General features: G+C 43.7%; 1 protein-coding gene across 5 annotated transcripts in view; it reads right to left on the bottom strand.

Annotated features, from left to right (window-relative positions):
• The window catches only part of TNS3 (tensin 3), a 298,348-nt gene that overhangs the window by 231,289 nt on the left and 45,080 nt on the right, over positions 1-21,979 (bottom strand). For 4 of the 5 annotated variants that reach the window (XM_030041615.2, XM_030041616.2, XM_030041617.2 and 1 more), the window contains exon 1: positions 10,951-11,302. The exons of the other annotated variant lie outside the window; for it this stretch is intronic. In XM_030041615.2, the coding sequence (XP_029897475.1) occupies positions 10,951-11,055 (105 nt within the window). In that variant the 5' untranslated portion in view covers positions 11,056-11,302. Of the gene's footprint in view, positions 1-10,950; positions 11,303-21,979 lie in introns of those variants that run through there. 5 annotated transcript variants of the gene reach the window in all.

Raw genomic sequence — 21,979 nt, 5'->3', positions numbered from 1 at the left:
TCGCAGTGAAGAACACCACAGCTTTTGCTTTCAGATCACTGTTTTTAAAACACCACAACCCACAAACCCTAAAATCCTTCAAGTTTTGTTCAGTTTCAGCCAACAGATTCTCTTCTTTTCCCAGGTGGGGACACACTCGATGCAACTAAAACTACCCAGAAGTCAATGGGAAATAAGTTAGGACCGACTCGGGGAAAAGTTATGGGTCAGATGTCTCATAAGCCATTAACGGAAGACACGCTTTTGTGTCAGAGTAACTGCGATCCTCAGCCTCCTCCTACTTAGGCAAGTTACAACCACAGGACCTCAGGGCAACAGCTCGGGCACCAGGCGTCCCTCTGCATGACTTCAACCACCCTCAAGTTAGCACTGCCGCTGGTGCCGTAGTGCTGGAAGAGCCGAGTGAACTGCTACGCTCACAATCAGTATTTTCGCGTGAATGTAGTTCTTCTTACAGTGCCCATCAAAAACATGCATGCACAAAGTAGCACTTTCCCCTGCCCAAGCACAAAGGTGAGAAAAAACTGCTCCTTAACCTTAAAGACAGGCTAAAAATGCAACCCTTTGTTTAACCACCCACCAAAATTACAGCTGTATGAAATCCTGGTCAAAATCCCCAGGTTGAACTCACTCATCTTCTGTATCATCCTTCCTTCTCTCTTGCACGTGCATGTGTGCGCACACACGCGCACGCCTAGGTCCTGGTGCCACTGTGCAGATGCTTAAACGAAGCCCTTGGACCACTGCATTCAAGACCACCACACGATCAGCCCATCGCTGAAGCACCATACTGAATTCATGCACGGAAAACCCATGAACTGACATTGCAATAAATCTACAGAGAGCCTTCATAAATCGTATGGGGAGCCTTCAAGGACAAAGACCCAAATGGTTTTAATTTCCCTCTAAGTGATAGCCATAGTTAATACCAGATTTGGCAGGAAGCAGGCATTCCATGCCCGTTGGGCTTATACGGACATGAAAAAGAGTTTATGTTTGACATTTGCTTTAAAAACATAATGAAAACCTTTTGCTCTTTCAAGTCCCAAACTTGCATTAGTTTCTGAGAGTCTATTACTTTAAAAAAGCATTTGTTGGCTCTGATTGCTTGGACAACTGACAAAAAAGCATTAGGAGTAGGCTCTTCGTTAGTGTTCTGTAGCTGGATGACAGAGAACAGGGAGCAACAGAAACAAGATGCTGAACAGCACATTCACCCTCTGTCCCCCTTACAACTGTTTTTGATAAATAAGAAGTGGCTTACGACATCAAGCTCTGATTCATCACTGGCAGCTCTCCATCAATTAACAGAAAGGAAAGAACATGTAGTATTTCCACATACCACCCCAATTCTCTCCACGTGTTTTCTCCCCGAATGTCACATACAGCCGTCTGGCCGGCGCGCTGGTGGCACAGCCAAACAGTATGGCAAGTACTGGTCAACAGTAAAAAAGTAAAAAAGCAAAAAAGCAAAAGCAACAGCCCCTTTTCCATCAGCTGTGCTCCACCTTCCTGCCAGCCGCGTAACGGAAGGCGAAGGCCTCTGCGGCGTTAGATGCGTTTGGGGTAGGTCAGAGCGGGAAGGTTTGTGGATGGATGGCAGTCTTCTCAGGGCTGAAGGTACAAAGGGGGAAGGCCAGCTGGGTGTGAGAACAAGAAGCAGCAGTTCAATAGAGCTCTTGCAAGTCCTCTAGTCAAAACATAAACCAACCTGGTCCCTCCATCCTGAAATCTCGACGGGAACCAAAAAGATCATCTTGCGCGATGTGTCACAGCTCCTGAAAAAATGGCTGACTTCACACCATGTGTAAGGCAGCGTGTGTAAAGGCATAATTCAACTGTTAAAAATCATGACCTCGGGAAAGGAACAGCTCTGTGGTGTGCCCTAGATCCATCATGATCATGACTTACTGCTTTATGTTGCATTACTTAAAATTAATACACCAGTTTAGCCATGTGGTCGCATACATTCTGGGGTTCACAAGTAACTTGAGATATCAATAACAACCAGCGTGGGCATGTGAATACATTCACACATGTACTCTCACACGTACACATGCAGATTACGTGCTGCGTTTTGTAAAAATACATGTATTAATTTTCTTTAAAACCTAAACTCTTGCTACAGAAACTGTACATATTCATACCCAGGGAGTAAAGGTGCAATTAGGATTATCATTATAACTTAAGTGTCCAAGAAGTGACAGAGAAGCCCTAGCTTTGGTGACCTCTAAGGGGATCTGGGACATCAGTAACTTTTCTTAAAGCCCACAGGGTCCAAAAGGTTCTAGAAAACAGTAAGTCGCCTCAAGGCGACTCTTATATGATCAGCTCTCCTTGTATTACCAGGTGGCTGAGGCTGGAAGCCAGAAAAGACTGGGATGGAATAGGGGTTGGCCCTTCCGCAGAGGGAGCAACTTCCATGACCAGCTGGACCAGGGCCAGCGGGAAGATCTACAAACCAAGTACAGCGGGATGACAAATCTGTGGATTAACAGCAGCATTGTCAGGGAGCAAGGCATGCTCAAAGCTGGTCATCACACGGGATTTGGGAATGAACTCTATTTTCAAAAGCCAATTCAGAAATACCAGACTGAACCACCTCCTGACCATCATGATTTGAAGTGGTCATCCTTGCCACAGCAAGCTTTGGAGGTTCGAGAACAGTCCTTACAAGAAAAGGTGCTGGATGGCCGATAATAAGTAGGAATCTCAAAGGCTTTGAGACAAAATTCACTTTGCCCTATCACCCTAAAGACTTCTTCTTCCTTTAGTTTTATGTATCTGTTATAAAATGAAACAGGCCAGGAATGAATGAGAGCGCCTATTCACTTCAGTTAGCTCTGGCTTCATTCAATTTTTTCTCCCCAGATGTGGGACAGCTCTGATAAACAATACTGGCAGTTGACTCTCTAAAACATTTCACATCTATGTTATTTGTGATAGCTGAAACAGCTATTTATGCCCTTAATCTAAAAGGGAAGATCCACAAGGCAGTGGTATTTGGCTTTAACTGCAAAGACCTTATAATAATTAAAAAAATAGCCAGGAACCCATTGTTGTAGAAGGCAGTATTGACTGATGGTTAAAGCACAGATAAACTGACCTAAAAAGATCCCTTACAGGCTGTGCTACCAAGTTTTTTTGCTTAAGTGTCTTTTTACCATTCCATTTATTTCATTACAGCCAAGATGAAAAAGTGCTGTGTTGTGACAGAGGCAATGGAAAATCTGCAAAATTGCAATCAAAATGATAACTTAAAGATTCCCATACTTTTTACAAGTGACATCTGAGGTTGTTGTTTGCTTCATTTGAAAAAGAACCTCTAGGACTTTACATACAAGTTTTATTTTGGATATGCTACTAATTTTGAAGGTAGAGGTATTCTCAATGATCAGCCCAACAGATTTCAAACAGAATTTTTAATTAAAGTAATTGTTTCAGACATAAAGCATAAAGGTGTACACGTACATTTCAGGCGATTCTCATACTAATTCTTGCTGTCCTTCTATGGTGATATAATTTGCACTGTGCTGCCTTCTATGTCAAACTTCCTTTCCCATTTGATCTTACAACTGGCAGGTCATTGAACAAGAAAACAGGGTTTCATAAACACACTCCATAGTAATTCTCCAAGAAAAATGAGCTACCAGTTAAGCAGAATAATAATTTCTGACTCAGCAATTGGTGAAATAGTAGGGCAGAGACTGTGTAGAATGCTAGACAACAAATGCAAGAAATCCTGGGATATTTTAATGCTTTTTTCTAAGGACAAAAACATTATTCAAGTCCTTAAAGGGGCAGCTGCCAAACAGCATCTCGTAATGCCTTCAGTTGTCACAAAGCGGAGTCAAACTCCTCTCCCCACCATCTTGCAAGGAACTACAGAGGGCACAAACTAAGACAAAAATAATCTCAGCTCCTCACACACACTGAGAAACACCCAGCATACACTCAGCACTGGGCACATGCTTACTTTTTACATTCCCACTGTGTTTACTTGAGTTAGCGTGGCAAAATCGTGTTTAGCTGGAAAATCTAATCCCGCTTATTTTGGCTCTTTATGTATTAAAAACAGAGCAGGCTGGAAGGAGAAAGGAAACAAAAAGTTAGTGCACTGCTGTCTTCTCTTCATCTGTTTTTAAGAGAAGGCCACTTCACATTTGGGGTTTTTTGGCCATGTGGAGGGGAAAGGTTTTTCCCAGAAGTGATCAATTATAGAAAGTGGCAGGTCACATAAAATGAATTCACAACATGAAGGAGCTGCAACATCCAGCCGCTTGTCACGTACTACATACCATAGCCTCTTTCCTAATGGTCAGACCTAGACAGTGGGAATTCACATAAATAAAGCAGGAGTACAGCACATGAGCTTACAGAGTTTCTTGCAAGCTGTTAGCTGGCTTCTAACTTAAATCTCCTTTTCCTCCCTTGGTCCTTCCCATGTATGCCTCCCCAGCCCAGCCCATATATAGGAAAGTTAACATGAAGAATATTGTTAACTACCACCCATGCGAAAGATGAAAAAGCTCCCTGAAATCTAACTTTAATTTTCTGCAGGGAGTTTGTATCTTAACTGCCAGGGCACTATATCCTGTATAAATTATTTCCTGGATAAGAGGTATCTTCACTTGCCTGGAGTTTTTGAGCAGTCATTATCAGCTTTGCGTGAGACTGAACCAGGATTCTTAAGCCTTATTTATGTGTTTTATGTTGCACCAGTAGTCTCTTATAATGCTGTTCAGAGACCGACAAAGAGCTGCGTTCGGCACTGAAAGTTTTGTTGCTGTAAGAGCCATAAAATCAGAGCCCAATTCAGCAACTGCCGATACTTAAACCAGGGCCTGTATTACACATAAACAACTAAGCATGTTAAAGTATGAAATACCAGGGTTAAACAAGTGAAAATCTGTACCGGGATGGATCTTGGATACAGTTTCACGCCCAAACATCGTGTGATCTATGTATATTTTCCCACATCAGGGGAAAAAGGAGGGCAGTGGGCAAGAAAGCTGTTTTTGTAAGGGTATCTAAGAGGATGCAACAAAGCAACAGGAAGTATCAAGTAGTTATCTCTTTGGAGGAAAATATAAGAGGGCATAAAGGTAAGCGTTGTTATGTTTGGGGAGGAGGGGGATATTTATCACATCCAGCACCGTACATGGGTCACTAGGGGATCAAACATTCCTAAACTTTAATTCAGTAAAATATCTTAAGTCACCTTTAAAATTCATTTTCAGTTTCTAGAGATGTCAAGATCACACGAGCCCGTAAGTATTTTATTGTATGGGAACAGGCTTAACAAATTGCTTAATGTTCAAGTGCTTTGTTGAACGAAGAACCCTGCTGCTGGAGCTAAGTACACATTCAACCACAGCAGACTCATGACGATTCCTCAACCCCTTACATGAGTAGAGCAGAGCTGAGGAGGAGGGGAAATGCTGCTAACGCTTTACTTTTTCATGAGAGAGGCCAGGACTGCTCAGGCACCAGTGCTACTCAAGCATTTATTAAAACCAGCAGGAGCTCTCTGCTGTTGGAGGCCCATGGGATCTGCACCAGCCCTGAGGTGAGGAGGAAGGACCAGCTGGAATGAAGGAGAAATAGGAAAAGGAGCATGACTCTCATCCTACATATCATAAAAGAACTCCATGTTTTGAATAACAATTATGATCATTTATTCATTGGTTTGGATGATTAAACAATGTGTATCAGTGATGGAATTGTGATCTGAACCAGTTGTGCAAAGAAAATAGCTTTATCAAATGGTGGGGTGACTGAACCTATTTAACCTCCTTGCTTTTAACCAGCTAGATTTGAAGCAGATTGTACCTACTTGTGTTCAACACATTCATTTCTCCCTCACTGTTTTCTGAGACTTCTATTCTTTCAGTTTTCTGGGTAACCAAAGACTGTCCACGATCCAGGAAACTTCCCTATTTGGATTTAAAAAAAACAGAACCAACAACAAATTTTCTTTCAGAATAATACAATTTAACATTCATAGTCTGTGGGAAGAAACAATTCTGAAATTATAAAGCAACAGCAATGCTCAAAGTAACCCACAAACTCTAAAAAAAAAATTCTTTTTCTATTGTAAGCTTCATGGGAAAGTTGTTCATCTTACGGGACGTCACTTGAGGGCAGTAACTGAGCCATTTGGGGAACTTTCTCTTTCCTACTATTCACTTAATATGCTTCTGGAAGAAAAAAGTGTTTTAAATCCTTCTTTGCTTATCAGTTCCTCTAAGAAACTATTTTTTGTTAAGTTTTGAAGGTGCATTTATTTTTCTAAAAAGAATCTTTACTTCCCTCTTGCTGAAAACCACCATAAAAGTGGATTAAAATGACTGAAAACTATCCAGCCCATTTTCCACAGGACATATCACAGCTGTCAGACACAAGGCAGGATACTGAAGTGAAGATGTAATTCTTTCCAGTAACAGCCATTATGTTTCAGTGTACTTCACCTGTCTGAGAACACTTGGAAACCTAACTGATAGAGCAGCTAAAACTGCTTGAGGTTTTTGAAAAGCTTTTTCCTCTCCTTGGTCATTAAAACTATGATAGACAACTTGCACTTAAGGAACCAGACATTGTGCTGAAGACCCTGAAAAGAACTCCAGTTGCATACTGTTACGTAGCCTGTATTAGCCTTCCACTTTCCCCAAGATTCTCACATACTAAATAATGTTAACAACAGGGACATCATTACATGAATTAACCTGACTGGTTAAATAAGAATAATGGAGTGGGAACAAGAGACATAGTCTAAGGGATTTTCCATGTACATACGATAATAAAAATGATGCCACTTTCATCTAATGAATATGTTCTGGAGGAAAGAACACATTTTTTAACAAAAGGGTGATTGGCCCACAAGATTCATCAGCTTCTTGAATAGGATTTGACTAATAATGCCCCCACTGGCTGGGTCTTCTACCGTTGTCATCACCTTGGCCTGCAATCTGCACAGAGGACCTAGCACTGGCAAAAAAAAAAAAAAAAAAATTATTCTTAAGGATTCTTGTTGTTTTATTCTGACTTTTCTGTTGCGTAACACAATATAAGGAAACAATGCTAAATACTTCTGAGCTCGTGGGCGTTTGGGGCCAATTCTGCTATTTGCTTAGTATTCAATCCAAAAACCCGTTAAAATCTTTCTTCCTGGAAGAACTACTTTTCTTCCTATTCTTTCCATCTGTACAAATAAGTCATCAGTAGCAGAAGCCAGGATATTCCCGCAGGGAGATTATGGACTGTGTAATATTGGTGACTACTCTCTGGTGTAGAGTAGCATCCTCACGTTTGCACACTTTCACGCAGAGTCAGAGATACCAAGATATAATATGGAGTCCTACTGTACAGAAAAGAGAGTATGGAGATCCATTTGGACTGTCCTTTTTCCTTGCTTTGCACAAGTGACAACTCGTTACTTAAAAAGTAATATGCTTCAGTGGAAAAGCATTACACTGAGGATCAGGAAACCTGAAGTCTTTTATGTATTTGCTGAGCTACTCTGAAAAAGTTACTTTATTTACTTTACTTTGCACTTCAGTTTTCACTATTGGTTTTTTGCTGCTGATATGAGAGAGCAGGACTGATATACTTTTTTTCTTTTTCAAGAGCATATCAGCAATGCAAAACACAGGTGTTTTTAATCATAAAATGTTATGAGCTGTAAAAAACACCAGTCCCTGAAATCATCAGAAACTATATGCAAACAAGTTCCTATCTCCCACACTCAACTTCCAAGGGAAAAAAAAAAAAAAATCCCAAAAATTGCTCCTCTAAGAAGTCTGAGCTCACTGAAGATTGTTCAGGGAGTCTGACCTCTCTTATTACAGTATTATACACAAAGAAAAAGAAATTTAAAGACGTGGTTAAAAAGTAAAGATGAAGACAATCAGTTTTCAGGTAACACTGGGATCTGCTCAGGAAGGATTGCCTACACAACGTGAGCCAGGGCTGGTGCTTGCATTCAGTCCTGGCTCCAGTCCAGACTGAACAGGGAATTCAATAGTCACTGTCACAGCAGCCCCTCACAGAAAACTGACAAACTACCCGAGGATGAGGCCTAACCAGAAAACATAATTGCATACCTGTGGCATTAGTGCCAATTTTAACTTAGTTTAATTCTATTGATTCCAAGAGGAAAACACTTGTCTAGTGTAATCATACTAGAAAAATCTACACCCCCCCTTCAAAATACAAAACAAAGAAACCCCCTCACTCTTTAAAACACCTTTCTAGAGTCAAATTTATGCTATTTTCCCCTCAACTTTGTGTTAAGACCTTTTGGCATATTCTGAGGGAGAACATCTAATATTACAATTATTTCAACCACCCAGTGGTAGAAATTCAGATGGCCTATTGTATAATTATATATCTTCCTGCTGGAAGAGAAAGATCAATAGAAATTCAACAATATAGAAAGCTCATACTTTAAGCTGCTGCTTGTTGTCTCCTTTTTCATGCTCCAGATGTAAAATAAAGCCACTGATGTTAATACATCCTGCCCACATGTTTTCTGTTCCATAATAGCAGCATAAATTGGAGCCTATGCCAGCTTTGTAGACTACTCCATCATTTGAACTCATTTTATAACCAATATTTTCAGAATTACTGGCCCAGCTTCCCCTATCACTCATACTAACTTAAAACTGATGAAATGCAATTCGTTTCAGAAAAGAAACTCTTGATTTGTACTAATATATAATAAGAGAAGAATGCAGACCATCCATTTCATGGAACTTGGTATGAGGGTGGTGAAGCTCTGCTTAGCCCCAGCAGTCCCTGCTATATCCCTACAGACTGGTGCTAAGGAAACTACCAGATTTCTTTATCTTGTTGCTTGGTGTTACCCTCTCCCTGTCCTTTTAAGTGTCACAGAAAGAGGAGTTTAACATCATTTAGCTTGTTCTCTTGAACCTGAGCATTGAACCCAGGAGCACTTGACCCTTCAGGATATCTTAACAAGGAAAGGAAGAATCAAGAACAAACTTGGAAGTAAAATCTAGCTTAAAAGGCGTTACTCCTAAGCAATATTAATTAGCTGGAGAGCCCTCTGAGCAGCAGACTCTCAATTAGCAGCCCCAGGCAGCCACAAAGAAAAGCAGAACCCAAAGTGTAGTGGGGCAAAACTGTCATGGTGAACAGGTACTGCAGCAGCGCGACACCGTTTCTGAGCAATAGGGTTACCCATCCCTAAGTCCTGGTAATGTAAGTGCTGGCATGAAAAAGAGAACAAGGCATGGCTTTTGCTCCCAAAGTCACATAGCATGGAACATTTTCTTAATGTTCAAAGCAAACCTGGAGTCCTGGTACCAACTGAGTCACTGCGCCATGACCAGTTAGTAATCTTCCCTCTAGTAAAGCATGGTCTGTTAAGATTCTAAAATCGGAGCTAAGAGTCAGTAGAAAATTGATATTTATTAATCCCTGGGAAAAAAAAGTTTGTTACAGTAATTTCTCTTTCCATTGTAACATTATGATTTTCAGGTTTAATATTGTGCCTGAGGTCACAGGCTAATGTTTCTTTGGCAAGAGATGACTGGAGATCATTGTATATGCTGTCAAATGGAAAAAAGCTCCTTCTTCTAATTCCGAGAGAAGGCAAAAAATTCAGCCCTTTAAATGAGTCACTTGTCCACAACTGAACGCTGGCCATCTTACACCTCAGAGGAAAGCAATTCTGGCAGGAAAACATACACTCCGATATCTCCTTGGCAGCTTTTTATAATAAAACGGTTATTTGAAGCTGCTTGGCTTGAAATGTTAGACACAAGAGTGATGGAGATGGTTTCACAGATAGAGCGCACACGAGATGGTCAAAGGGAGCTTTCAGTAAAGATTGGTTAGCGCATATCTCCACAGTTTACCACTTGTGTGGTATATTATTCATGAATTTCTGGGAAACTAATCCTAAAAGGTTTCAACAGAAATGGTATGTTTTCAGAAGGGGTTTGAAATGAAAGAGGTTGCTCGCTCAAGCACGCGAGAGGAGAGGGAGGCTGCCATAGCGTGCCGAACCCCAGTCAGCAAAAACATTTAAACATATGCTTAAAATTAATTTAAATCCGTTGTTGAATGAAGCTTTCAGAGGTAACCCAGAAGGAAGTGCAAGAAACTTCAAAGGTCCCGAGGTTTGCTTAGCAAACCAGAACTAGGGACGCCTGAATGAGCCTCTGGAATGAGTCGCGGGGCGCGGAGCCTCTCGGCTAACGCTCCGGAGAGGCTGCTGGTACTTCCCATCTGCAGCTGTGCCGAGAGGCTGCTCCTTTGGCAGTTCCTCCGCACTCAAAGGGACCTGAGATCAAACGGGCTGAAACACCCGCACTACTGCAAGCGGCTCAAACCCTCATTCCCGTGAAAACTTGGTACGCGTACTTCAGGATGACCGGCCCCTCCTCCGTCTTCGGCCACCCGTTTTCCCTAACCGTCCCCAAAAGCGATTTAAAGGTGCCCATTCCAGGGGAACGGGCAGCAGCATCTCCAGGCAGGCCACACGCTCCCACCTGCCCGCCGCGGTCCCGGGCAGCCGCGGCTCCCTGCCGCCACCGAGCCGGGAGAAAAAAGCGAGCCGGGCCCGAGCGGAGCCCCGGGCCGCGCCGGGCCCCGGGAAGCCCCCGGCGGGAGTTAACGGAGGGCGCCGAGACGCCGGCGGGCACGGCCGCGCCTTCGCGCTCCTCACCGCCGGCCGCGGAGACAGGCGCCCCGGGCGCTGCGGAGCCGCAGCCGCAGCCGGAGCCGGAGCCCCGCGGCCGGGCCCAGGCAGGGCGACCTCGGCTCCCGGCTCCCGGCTCCCGGCGCCGGGCGCAGGCGCCTCCCCGCGGCCCGCCCTTCGGCGGCGGCGCCGAGCCCGGCGGGGGTGGCGGCGGCCCCGGCAGCGCCCCAACCCCGGCCCGCCGCCCTCCTCCGCGCCGGGGCCGGGGAGCGCGTCCCGCGTACCTGAATCATCGTCTCGCCTTCTTCTTGCGGCGAGCGGCGGCGGCGGGGCAGGGGCAGGGGCCGCGGCTCCCTCCCGCGGCACGCCAGGCTGGCCCGGCCGCCCATGGGGCGCTGCCGGCCGCTCCTCGCCTCCAGCGCGGCCCCGGGGCTCTCTCGCCCTCTGCCCGCTCCTCACATCGGCCCTGCCCGCCCTAGCGCGGCCGGTGCTGGGCTTCCCCGGCCGGTGGGAGCTCCCCTGGCCGCCGGCCGCTCTCCCGGCTCCTTCCCTCGCCGCTTCCCCTTTTGTTACCGGGCTCCCGAGCTGACCACACCGTGCCCCCTCCGGGGCCGGGACGACAAATCAGAGAGCCGGTGCCGAAAGCGCTGTCTCCAGCTGGGGAAACTTAGCCTTCCCTATCCTGGTGGGAGGGTTTTTGGATCACCGAGCGGTATGGATACAATAACAGCGAAGGTCGTAACTCGCAAAACAGCCTGCTTCGGAGGGTGCGCGGCTTTTGTGCGGAAGGAAAGCCAGCTTCCCAGCGAGCGGTCTGTCGCTACAGCGAGCTGGTAGCACCTAAGTCACTGGAGGGAGAAAAATGGGCATTTAAAGTCGGCACCACGAACGACTTTGAAAACGGGTTTCAGAAGGGGAGAACCCACAGGCGTTTCCTGCTTCTTTGTGTAATCTGCCTGCCTGCGTACCTTAATTAATTCCCTTTAGCTTTTAACAGACCTTATTTTCCCTGCCTGCAAAGGGATGCATACTGCTAAGGGGCAGGAAGGACACCCGAGTGATGGAGGCACGGCCCCGCAAGCTCAGAGCAGAGGCAGGGGCTCTGTTTCCCGCTTTGCCAAAGGTGTTTGCTACCCCCTGCCATTTAAGTTTGCAGAAATGCGCCGTACTTTTGCACGTTTTAATTCTTACATCTCTAGCTTTTGGAAAGGCACAGCTGCTTCACCCACAGCGCTGAGAATCCGTAGCTCCCACCAGGACCTAAGGGCGTAACACTGGGTAACTCTTGCTACCGTAACTAAGGGATTGTGGGCCAAAACTTTCAGCTGTCTTCTCCTTGGGTTTCCAAGTTTCCTCCTCTGCGAAAAAGGACGCAGTGCTTCCCTGACTCTGATGCGTCCTGAGAAGCTCAAGACACATTTACTTGACTGTCATGGCGTAAAAGATGTCTGTAACTGAACAGCAGAGACACTTCATTACCAACTTCCAAACATTCGAATTTCCGTGTTCTAGCAGAGTCATCTTAAAATAGATTTGAAGGAATTGGGTCGATCAGTTTTGTTTTTCCTCAAGGAACAGAAGAGATGAGAAATAATTTCTGAACATTGGTGTTGTGATAACATCTGGCATGTTATGATTTAGGTCAAAACAATATGTCCTTTATACAGCTAAAATGGAAAATTAATTAAATAGTTTTTAACACTATTATTATTTATGTGTTCCATTTGGATGTTCTACACTTGGCCCCCATTATGCCAGGCACTCGGCTTCAAGCGACTTTAAGTCATTTTACTTCATAAGATGAGCGGATCTTGTGCATGAAGGAGTTCAGGTATACACTGTGTAGCCTACGTGGGGTCGTTTCTGGGCTGTCAGCTTACTTTCAGTGCGTAAATCTTCCCGTGTTTCTCCCCCCGCCTTCCGTCACCTGAACTCTGTGTTCAAAGAGTCTGAATGCACAAATGAGTTATTTCTGCAGGATGAGGAATAGATTAAGGGAGAAAGGGTCATTGTACAGGAAGAACTATTCTTAGATAACTTGAAGGTCTGATATTGTCATGTAAGCTTTTCCTTGAGAAGTCACAAATCATGACTAATGAGCTGTATTTGAAATATCCCAAACTGACTGAAGTCATAATATGGGAATGTGTATGTGAAGGTGACTTTTATGAGCTAGTCAAAAGCAACCTCTCCGACTGGCAGTTGTGCTGGCTCATCCACTCCCAGGGGAGTTCATCTGGTCCTTGTTGACTGATTCACAAATAAAAGGCAGGAAGAGGAGAGAACTTAGGTCAGTGTTGTTACTTTGACAGTATAGGAATGGTGATTGACAGGTTTAAAATCCCTCTGCAGAAATGAAATGGTATAAATATGGAAATGTCAGCCCCTTCTGAAAGACTTTTCACTGTTCTACCTTGCTGGAATGATCACTTCCATTGCTTTAATGTTTTGACCCTACTTTTAATTACTGTCATCTTCTAAATACGACTTGGTATGTGTGAAAAGGTTTGCAAAGCTTAACTAATTAAGCCACTGTTCTGTATGGCTCTGCTGCTTGTGCTGGTTTTCTCAAAACCAAAATAGAATCAAGAATTAGAAGGGGACAGAGTCATGCTGCTGGTAGATAACTAAGGTTATAGCTTTCTTGACTAGTACTACCACTTCCCTTTGCATATAGATTCTTCAAATGCAGCTGGGCAGCTTATCAGCTAACCTTGCAAAAGAGATCACAACGTTTTTACAACTTTCTTTAACAGAGGTAACCAAGAGCATTTGGGGGCTTAAATGCCAAGTTCCCCTCCGGATTAGTCCTTGACTCTGGCACCTGTATGCAAAAATATTCAGTGGTTATTTGTTCATAATTAGAAGGGAATTTTATCTGTGGGTTCCACAAAGTGGTGACCCTGTCCTTGACATGTCAAATGCTCTCAACTTCCATTAATTGGTAGTCCAGGGAACTCATTACCACAAACGTGATCCAGTGCAGTACCTGCCATGAAAGGGGTGTCTTTTTAAAGAAAGTAGTAAATGTGGTTTTATTTATAGGAGGGGCAGGCAAGCATTAATGACCCATCATTACTCAAGTAAATAGGAATGGAAGAAAGAGTTTCCTTAACTATTCAGTCCCCCTCCTACTTCCTCCGCCATTGTTAGCGGTTAGAAAAGATGGGTTTCAGCCTTGTCAGTAGCAAAACCAGAGGGAGGTTGGGGAGGACCAAGACGTGCGGGGAAAGAAGTAACAAAAAATGCACAAATGTGTAGTGATTTGAAATTTTAACTAACTGTGGCTAAGACATAGATCACTTCCTAGAGAATAATGACCACAGCCCGAGGCAAAGCTGTGTTAGCATCAAGTCCGCCATTAACTCTCCAGGAAATGCACCAGTCTGAAGTCATTAATGAAATTATAGCCAGTTATTTGGTGGGAGAGGGATTAGTCAGGCAAGAGGAACATTTTCCTTGTGGTGCCATTATTTTTACTGAGCAACACAAAAATTATATTCATTTCATGACCCTGCTTCTGTGTTGGAACATCTACAGAGAAAAAATGGATTGCACAGAAGTTATTCAAAATTCTTTCAAAAGCTCAGGGAATTTTTAGCATTGTTGCAGTGGGAACAGGAGCAGCTCCTAAATTTTGCACATATTGTCAGGGTTGTGCAATTCTCAGCCTTCTGTTCTTCAAATACTTAGCTTCCCCTCTGTACCGAACAGTTTTGTTATTCCAGTGTATGACTGCCAAAAGACTCCCATTAGCCTTAGCAGTATGTGTTAACGGGCTGTTTCTTATTATTCAGATTATCTGGACATAACAAAAACTATGTTTTTAGAAGAAAAATGGCAGCCAGCTCATTCTGCTTGGGCTGACAGAAAATAAGTATTAAATAGGATAGATCAATCTATGCCAGTTTTGAACAGAGCTCCATCAACAGTGTTTTGTGAGAGCAATAATACATTGCATTTAATGCATAGTGCTTTAAATGGCACAATCTAAGAGCCAAGCAAAAATAAGAAGGAATGTGCTCTTCTATAACACTTCACATTTTTCAAAGTCTGCACAAACAGTACTGCTTTTCGGTAAGGAGTTTAGAGGTAGCGCCCAGTTCTAAAGACTGAAGAAACTAAGTACTCTCTTCTGGAGGAGGTGAAATTGTACCTCAGCTATGCCGAGCAGTACCTAGACCCTCTGACACCGGTGGAATGACAGTGATAGACTGGTGTCAGTCACAAGCCCTGAGTCTGATAACTGTGCAAGAGCAGCACTGCTGTTAATTTTTCCAAAACACTGTTTTATCCTGAGAAGGAACGTGAGCATGCAGAGTTGAGGGAAAATTAGGTTTATCGGGTTTAATATTTCCAGAGTGAATTCCAGACTCAGTATAATAATCATTAAATACTAGCTTTTCACAGAATCACAGAGTGGTTGAGATTGGAAAGAACCTCTGGAGGTCATCTGGTCCAACCTCCTTGATCAACCAGGGCCACCTAGCATCAGTTGCTCAGGACCACATCCAGACAGCTTTTGAATATCACCAGGGATGGAGATTCCAGCACTTCTCTGGGCAACCTGTCCAAGTGCTCCATCACCCTCACAGTAAAAAAAGTGTTTCCTGACGTTCAGAGGGAGCCTCCTGTGTTTCAGCTGGTGCCCATGGCCTCTGGTCCTGTCACTGGGCACCACTGAAAAGAGCCTGGCTCCGTCCTCTTCGCACCCTCCCTGCAGGTGTTTATAGACATGGATGAGATCCTCCTGAGCCTTCTTTTTTCCAGGCTGAACTGTCCCAGTCTCTCAGCCTTTCCTCAATGGAGACATGCTCCAATCCCTTAATCATCTTTGTGGTCCTTCACTGGACTGACTCCAGTATGTCCATGTCTCTATCATACCGGGGAGCCCGGAACTGGACACAGTACTCCAGGGGTGGCCTCACCAGTGCTGAGCAGAGGGGAAGGATTGCCTCCTGCTGGCACTACTTGGCCTAAGGCAGCCCAGGATACCGGTAGCCTTCTCTGCCACAAGCGCACATCGCTGGCTTATCTCCAACTTGGTGTTTTCCTGCCAAGCTGGTTTCCAGCTGGGTGGCCCCCAGCATATACTGGTGTGTGGGGTTGTTCCTCACCAGGTGCGGGACTTCGCGCTTCTCCTTGCCGAACTTCCCGAGGTTTCTGTCAGCCCATTTCTCCACCTTGTCAAGCTCGCGCTGGGTGGCAGCGCGTCCCTCTGGCCCATCATCACTCCTCCCAACTTTGTGTCATCGGCAAACTCGCTGAGGGTACGCTCTGCCCCACCGTGCAGATCACTAACGAAGATGTTAAACAGGACAGGACCCAGTACTGACCTCTGGGGTACACCACGAGTTACCAGCCTCCAACCAGACTTTGCACTACTGATCACCACCCTCGGGGCCCGGCCATTCAGCCAGTTTTCGATCCACCTCACCGTCTGCTCACCCAGCCCCGACGGCAACAGCTTGAGGGGCCACGAGGCTCTTACGGGAGACAGTGCCAGAGGCCTTACCCAGTAGACACCAGCCACTGCTCTCCCCTCATCTACCAGGCCTGCCATTTAATCATGTAAGTTAACCAGGTGGGTCAAGCATGACCTCCCGTTGGTGAAGCCATGCTGACTGCTCCCGATGACTTTCTTGTCCTTCGTGTGCCTGGAAATGGGTTCCAGGATGAGCTGCTCCATCACCTTCCCAGGGACTGAGGTGAGGCTGACCAGCTTGGAGTTCCCTGGTTCCTCCTTCTTGCCTGTCTTGAAGGTAGGAGTGACATTCTCTTTCCTCCACTCTTTGGGCACTTCTCCCAGCTGCCATGATTGAGCAAAGATTATTGAGAGTGCCTTTGCAATGACACCTGCCAGCTCCCTCAGCACTTGTGAGTGCTTCCCATCAGGGCCCATGGATTTATCTCAACAAAAGTTACAATACGTTACACTGGTACCAGCAACATTTTATGCCAATAGCAGTAAAAAGCTCTGCCGTGGTGGGGCTGATACCCTGGCTATCCTAATCAGGTTCCAGATCTGAATACAGCATGAGTATGAGGGAGGTGGAATAAAATAAGCCTGAATCTCATCTTGACACACATATGGGTAACCTGTACGTTACAGCCAGGAATGGAAAGTTCCCCAAGACAAGCATAGCCTCTTTAAATTGTCAGAATCCCTCTAATTCTTCTGTTTCTCTAGTAAGTAACATTATTATTGAGGTACTTTTTAAAAAACTGTTCTGAGCTTTGTTTAGAAAAAAAGTGTGTGAATGTAATACCCATCAAGAACTAAGAACTGAATCTCTGTGACCCACTTATCCAAGACCTACAACTACCCTTGGTCACAACCTGAGACCCGCATATGCAAATAAACTAATTCCCATGGATTGTTTTGGAGAAAGAACTGAACAAACTTCACATGTCAAAAAGAAACACTCTGGCCATTCTCTTATCCACTACTTCCATTAACCTCTCCTTTTGATACCCCCGAAATAAAACCTAACCAAAAGAATTTTTCCCCCAAAGGGGCCAGTGTTAAAAGCCTTCAGAAAAGATGTCATTTATCGTGCTCTGCTATTCAGCTGCAGGAACACCCCCTTTCCTGCTCTGCCATCCGATTATGGGGGAAACATTGCTCTTTCACCCCAAGCCAAAAATGTGGGAGGTCGAGAAAGGACAGACAGATGTGGCAGACTTAACAACTTCACTATGTCTGGGAAACATAATGAAAAGACATGTGTTTTATAATCCCAGTATATGTGCCTGGAAAGATTAGAAAGAAAAGGGGGTTATGCTAAACCATTTAAACTGCTCCCCATATAGTTATGTCCTTAACTCTCCCACCCCAAATAAAGCCTCACCCTGAAAGTAAATAAGCTAAGAGTATCGTCTTTTGTCAAAAGCTGCTTTACAGTGGGACTCACACAGTGGAAAGAGAAAGGCAAACCTCTGCATAAATGCAGATCTGAATGAGAATTGTTCAGGTTTTGTGTTTGTTCTTAAATCAGCTTAGCTATTCATTAAAAGTAAGAACACATACTTAAAACTTACATTGTCATAATGATGAAAACATTAGCCAAAAGCTCTGGTGGTACCTTGAAAAGAAAGGAAAGTTAAAAAAGCCCAAACACGTTACATAACTGTGCTGGATTTCCAAGAAAAACACATAGCCATGCAACAGACAGTTAATGTCTGCAAAATTCCAGATTTTTTTTTTAAATGCCCTCTGGGGCCAATTTAATATTTTCCAGACCTTTCCCCCCTCCCACCCCTGCTTGCTAAAAACCAGCAGTGAAATACCAGGAAATGGTCCTCAGCTGCGGTAATGTTTTCATTTGCCCGGTGTCCGAGCTTTTGAACTGTTCCCCAGCCCCTCTGCCCCAGCCTTGTGGTGCTTTTGGCATTCCAAAAGCAGGCAGGTGACTTGGGCTTGCTCTCTGCCAGGCTTTCGTTACTCACAGCCAAACTCGGCTCTGCAGGCTGCCTTCAGAAAAAAAAAAAACCAACAGCCAATGTGTGCAAAAAGAGCGGATCTGCAGAACTGAGGACAGTTTATAGAAGCTGCTCCCTCCAAGTATCCAATAAACTTTCCCCTTGCAAAGCTGTCTCCCCACTCCTAAACATATCGTCAAAACCACCCTTTCTCCTAAGCATATGATCAAAAACACCCTTTCTAAAGACATTTGCTTGCTTGCACTAAAGGAAAACCGAAAAGCTGTGCTTGATATGGTTGTCCTGTTATTTTTAAAGAAAAAATATTTGGTTCTACTTGAAGGTATTTAGCCTTTATGGTCTCCCATGGGTTGTTGAACAGGTGATAAGATACGCAGGTCCAGAGCAGCACTGCTAATCAAGTCTTACAAATGTATGACAATAAATACACAAGAGGAGGAAGGAGAGAAAAGTGAGATTTCAAAGTAAAACAAAAGTAGCTTTTAATGGACAAAGTATATGCATTATACTGCAGTCCCCAAACTGCAAGCGCTTACATGTGTGGGTAATGCTGCTCTTGAAGTAGGTTCCAATGCGAGCAATCCTGGTAATTTAATTTGTGTGTGTATTCAAGTGTCTCTTTTGCAAAGCTGTCAGGCAGGCTCCTTGATGTGGACAGCAGAAAAGCCACAAACAATGGGGTCTGATTAACTGCGAAGGCTGCAACCTTAACCTTTGAAAGTCACTCTTCCTCAGCTTTCAGTCACCCCGGAGTATAGCAGCAAGTTTGTCTGTGTTACTCCTTCTTGCCACCAGTCCCCTCTCAACAGTGACAGCTAAAGAGGCTGGGAGGGCCCTTGCCCAAGTGAATCCCAGCTTGATGCCGAGTTTTCACCTCTGTCTTTCACTTCCCCAGAAAGGGAGATGGAGGAAAGAGAGCCTGATCCGTGCCAGGCCAAAGGGTGCACCTCATCACCTTGGTTCTGGAGCCTCGAGCCACACAACACTACCTGTGCAAACTAACTAGGTTTTATGTGAATGCACATGTGCTGGCTCAAGGGATAAAACTTCTGCCCCCTCCAATTTTACCCTTGTCTTTTTCCATCTTTGTAGTTTTGCATCCAAGTCCCTTTGGCCCATGCAAACCAATCTGGTTGTATTGTCTGTTCCTATAATCCATATGTTCTTGAATTCTCCCAGATCTCTTGCCCACCAAATGTAAGGTCAAAAAACTTTCATTGCAGACACAAAAACTCAAGGTCACTTGACATAAGGGTGTCAAAAGAGACTATAGCAGGCTATGTTAAAGATGGATGCGCCGAGCTGAAAGCAGTCCATGTCTTTTAGCTGCTTCAACTTTAATAAATTCCTAGTGCAGCTAATATGTTAGAAAACAGGTTTTGCAGAAAAATGAGGAAAACAAATGGGGATATGCTTCAAAGTCATACAAACAAGCCCCCCATCCCCTCATAATCCTAGTATCGCAAAATTCTCAGAGCTGATCTGACGGTATAACTGCAGCCTGGGGCATTTACTCTCCGCTACTACAGCAGCAATGCCAACATTTCTTTAGTTACTTTATTCCCACTGTCAAATAGCAAAAAGTTTAGGCTTTTTGCACATGTTAAAGTAGATGAATAACCAATCAGGTTATGTGAATAATGAGTTTTCTATCTCATGCAGGCTATCCATTATTTCTAAATTTGCCTGAATTCCAAATAAAAACCCCAAACCCTACCATGCCCAAAAACCTCCATGAAAGAAAAAAAAAAGCCACATTTTTATATATACATCTTGGGGAGGGGGGGGTCTCAAAGTATGGGTTTTTTCAGCAGAAACAAACACTGTCTTCAGTTTTAATTTTTTAATCCCCAATGGGAAAGTCAATGAAAGCGAAAAGTCTCTCCACAAGTAAGAAGTTAAAATGCTGAACTAAAAAAAGTCCAAAGTCAGAACTGTAGTTCCCAAATCAAAATTCCAAAGAAAATTACCTACTTTTATTAAGCTTTTAATTTAAAATGTAACCATGTGTCCTCACACAGCAAGACTTTGTCAAAGATTTAACTTCTAACTTTGTACAGAATACTTTATTGTCTTAAAATTTTAAGGGTAAAAACACTGATTAAAAATCATTGATTATAGGCAGACTAAGGTTTTGCAGCCACACTGTGTCTAGATCTAAAACAAAGAAATAATTAAGACTTTGAAAGATTTTAAGGTTTTTTTCCCCAGCTGGTCTGAGACATAGACACTAATTTTGTTGAATGCCACTGCGATCCAAGAAGAAATAGAGTTAATTGCAAGTGTTCACACAAATTCCTTAATGCATCTAATTTTAGTCTGGCAAGCTTCACATTAGGGGGTCACATCCTGCATCCCTTGTTCCCCCAAAAGCTCATTGAAGTTTCCCTGCAATGCTGAATGACCAGATTCTCAGAATGTTTAGATATCTGGTTGAGTGCAAATAGTAAGCAACATATGGAAGTGAGTTTGTATTTCTTTGTTCAGTTGTCATCAAAGATAGATTGGGGTCAACCACCTAAGACTTATGTTCATTCCAACGGTTAATACAGACTACGTTTTTCCTGCATGCCTGTATTTAGACAAAGTAAAAAGAATTAAAGAAGATAATAAAGCCACTAAGTCTGCAGAAAATAGCCTTGCTGCATCTCTTCTTACAGTATCTTCTGAAAATGTGTTTGGAAAGTAGTAAAACAATTATAGTGAACAAAAAGATTAATTGCGAAAGATGAGAAAAAAGCATTTAAGTATTCTGTTTCCTTTTCAATAGTTGGCCAATTCAGTTTTATTAGTGGCCATAAGTAGATACTTGTAAAACTTGTACCACTAAGGAGGGCTTAGACCTTCTGAAAATTGGACCACTTGTCAAGATGTCTAGTTTAGTCATCCCCAATTTTGTGTTGAACCTGTCTAGTCTCATTTCCTGTTTTGTGAAGTTGGCATAACATTGCAGTATGTTTCACACAGTAAATACAGTTAAGTTGAATTAATCAGTGTTTCCACAACACTTTGAAATTCCAAATGATAAAAACACTCTGTAAAAACAAGAATTAGTTATTCTTGCAAATCCATTAGGATGCATCCTTATGGATCTGGAAGTAGCTTTTAAATCTGTGTGGCCTAAGTGAGGTGGCGAGGGGATGAGGGGAAGGAGGTTCAAAGGGTTTCTTTTTTGCTAGTTTCTTATTCCTTAAGACCTCAGTCCTCCTACCATTAGTGTGTGTAAACATTAGTGTATATACTTATGAACTAAAGCTTCTGTGAACACACCGAACAGAAGAGGATGCTAGCTAGCATACTGTTCAGCGGTGTAAAGAGGAATCTAGTTCACATGGTTACATGCCTTCAGTGGCTGCAAAAACCTAGCTTCTGCTATTTTCTATGGGTGCAGTTTACAGTTGGAGGGGCACATGCATTTTTAAACACGTACACAGCTGCTGGCAAAGGAGGAAGATAATGCATTTTGCATGTCCCTAGTGGACGACAACAAGGAATAAATGAGTTTAAGCAGCAGCAGTATAAATTGATGTCAGTCATTAGGACAAATTTTCTACTGATAAGGATACTCTGGACTGGACTAGGTTGTCAGGGAAAGGGAGGCAACTGGAAGTCTTTAGAAACACATCTGATCAACATCTGCCAGAAGCAGGACCCAGGTATTCCTGCTTGGAGGCAGAGGCTGACCTACAGAGAGGAGGTCCATCTCTCCCACATTATTTCCTATTGCAGGTTGCACAAAATGCTCTTGCAGGGAGTACTAGAAAGATGGGATATATGGAGTATTCCCTCCCCACAGAATAACCCTTGTCTTTGTAAGGATAGCATAATCCAGTTCTCCCCCACCAGGTCTGGACATAAAAGGACAGAGTT

Source organism: Aquila chrysaetos, chromosome 18 (genome assembly GCF_900496995.4).
Source record: "Aquila chrysaetos chrysaetos chromosome 18, bAquChr1.4, whole genome shotgun sequence".
Taxonomy (NCBI): Eukaryota; Metazoa; Chordata; class Aves; order Accipitriformes; family Accipitridae; genus Aquila; species Aquila chrysaetos.
The sequence above is the reverse complement of the archived record's forward strand: the minus strand, read 5'-3'. Positions and strand labels throughout refer to the sequence as shown.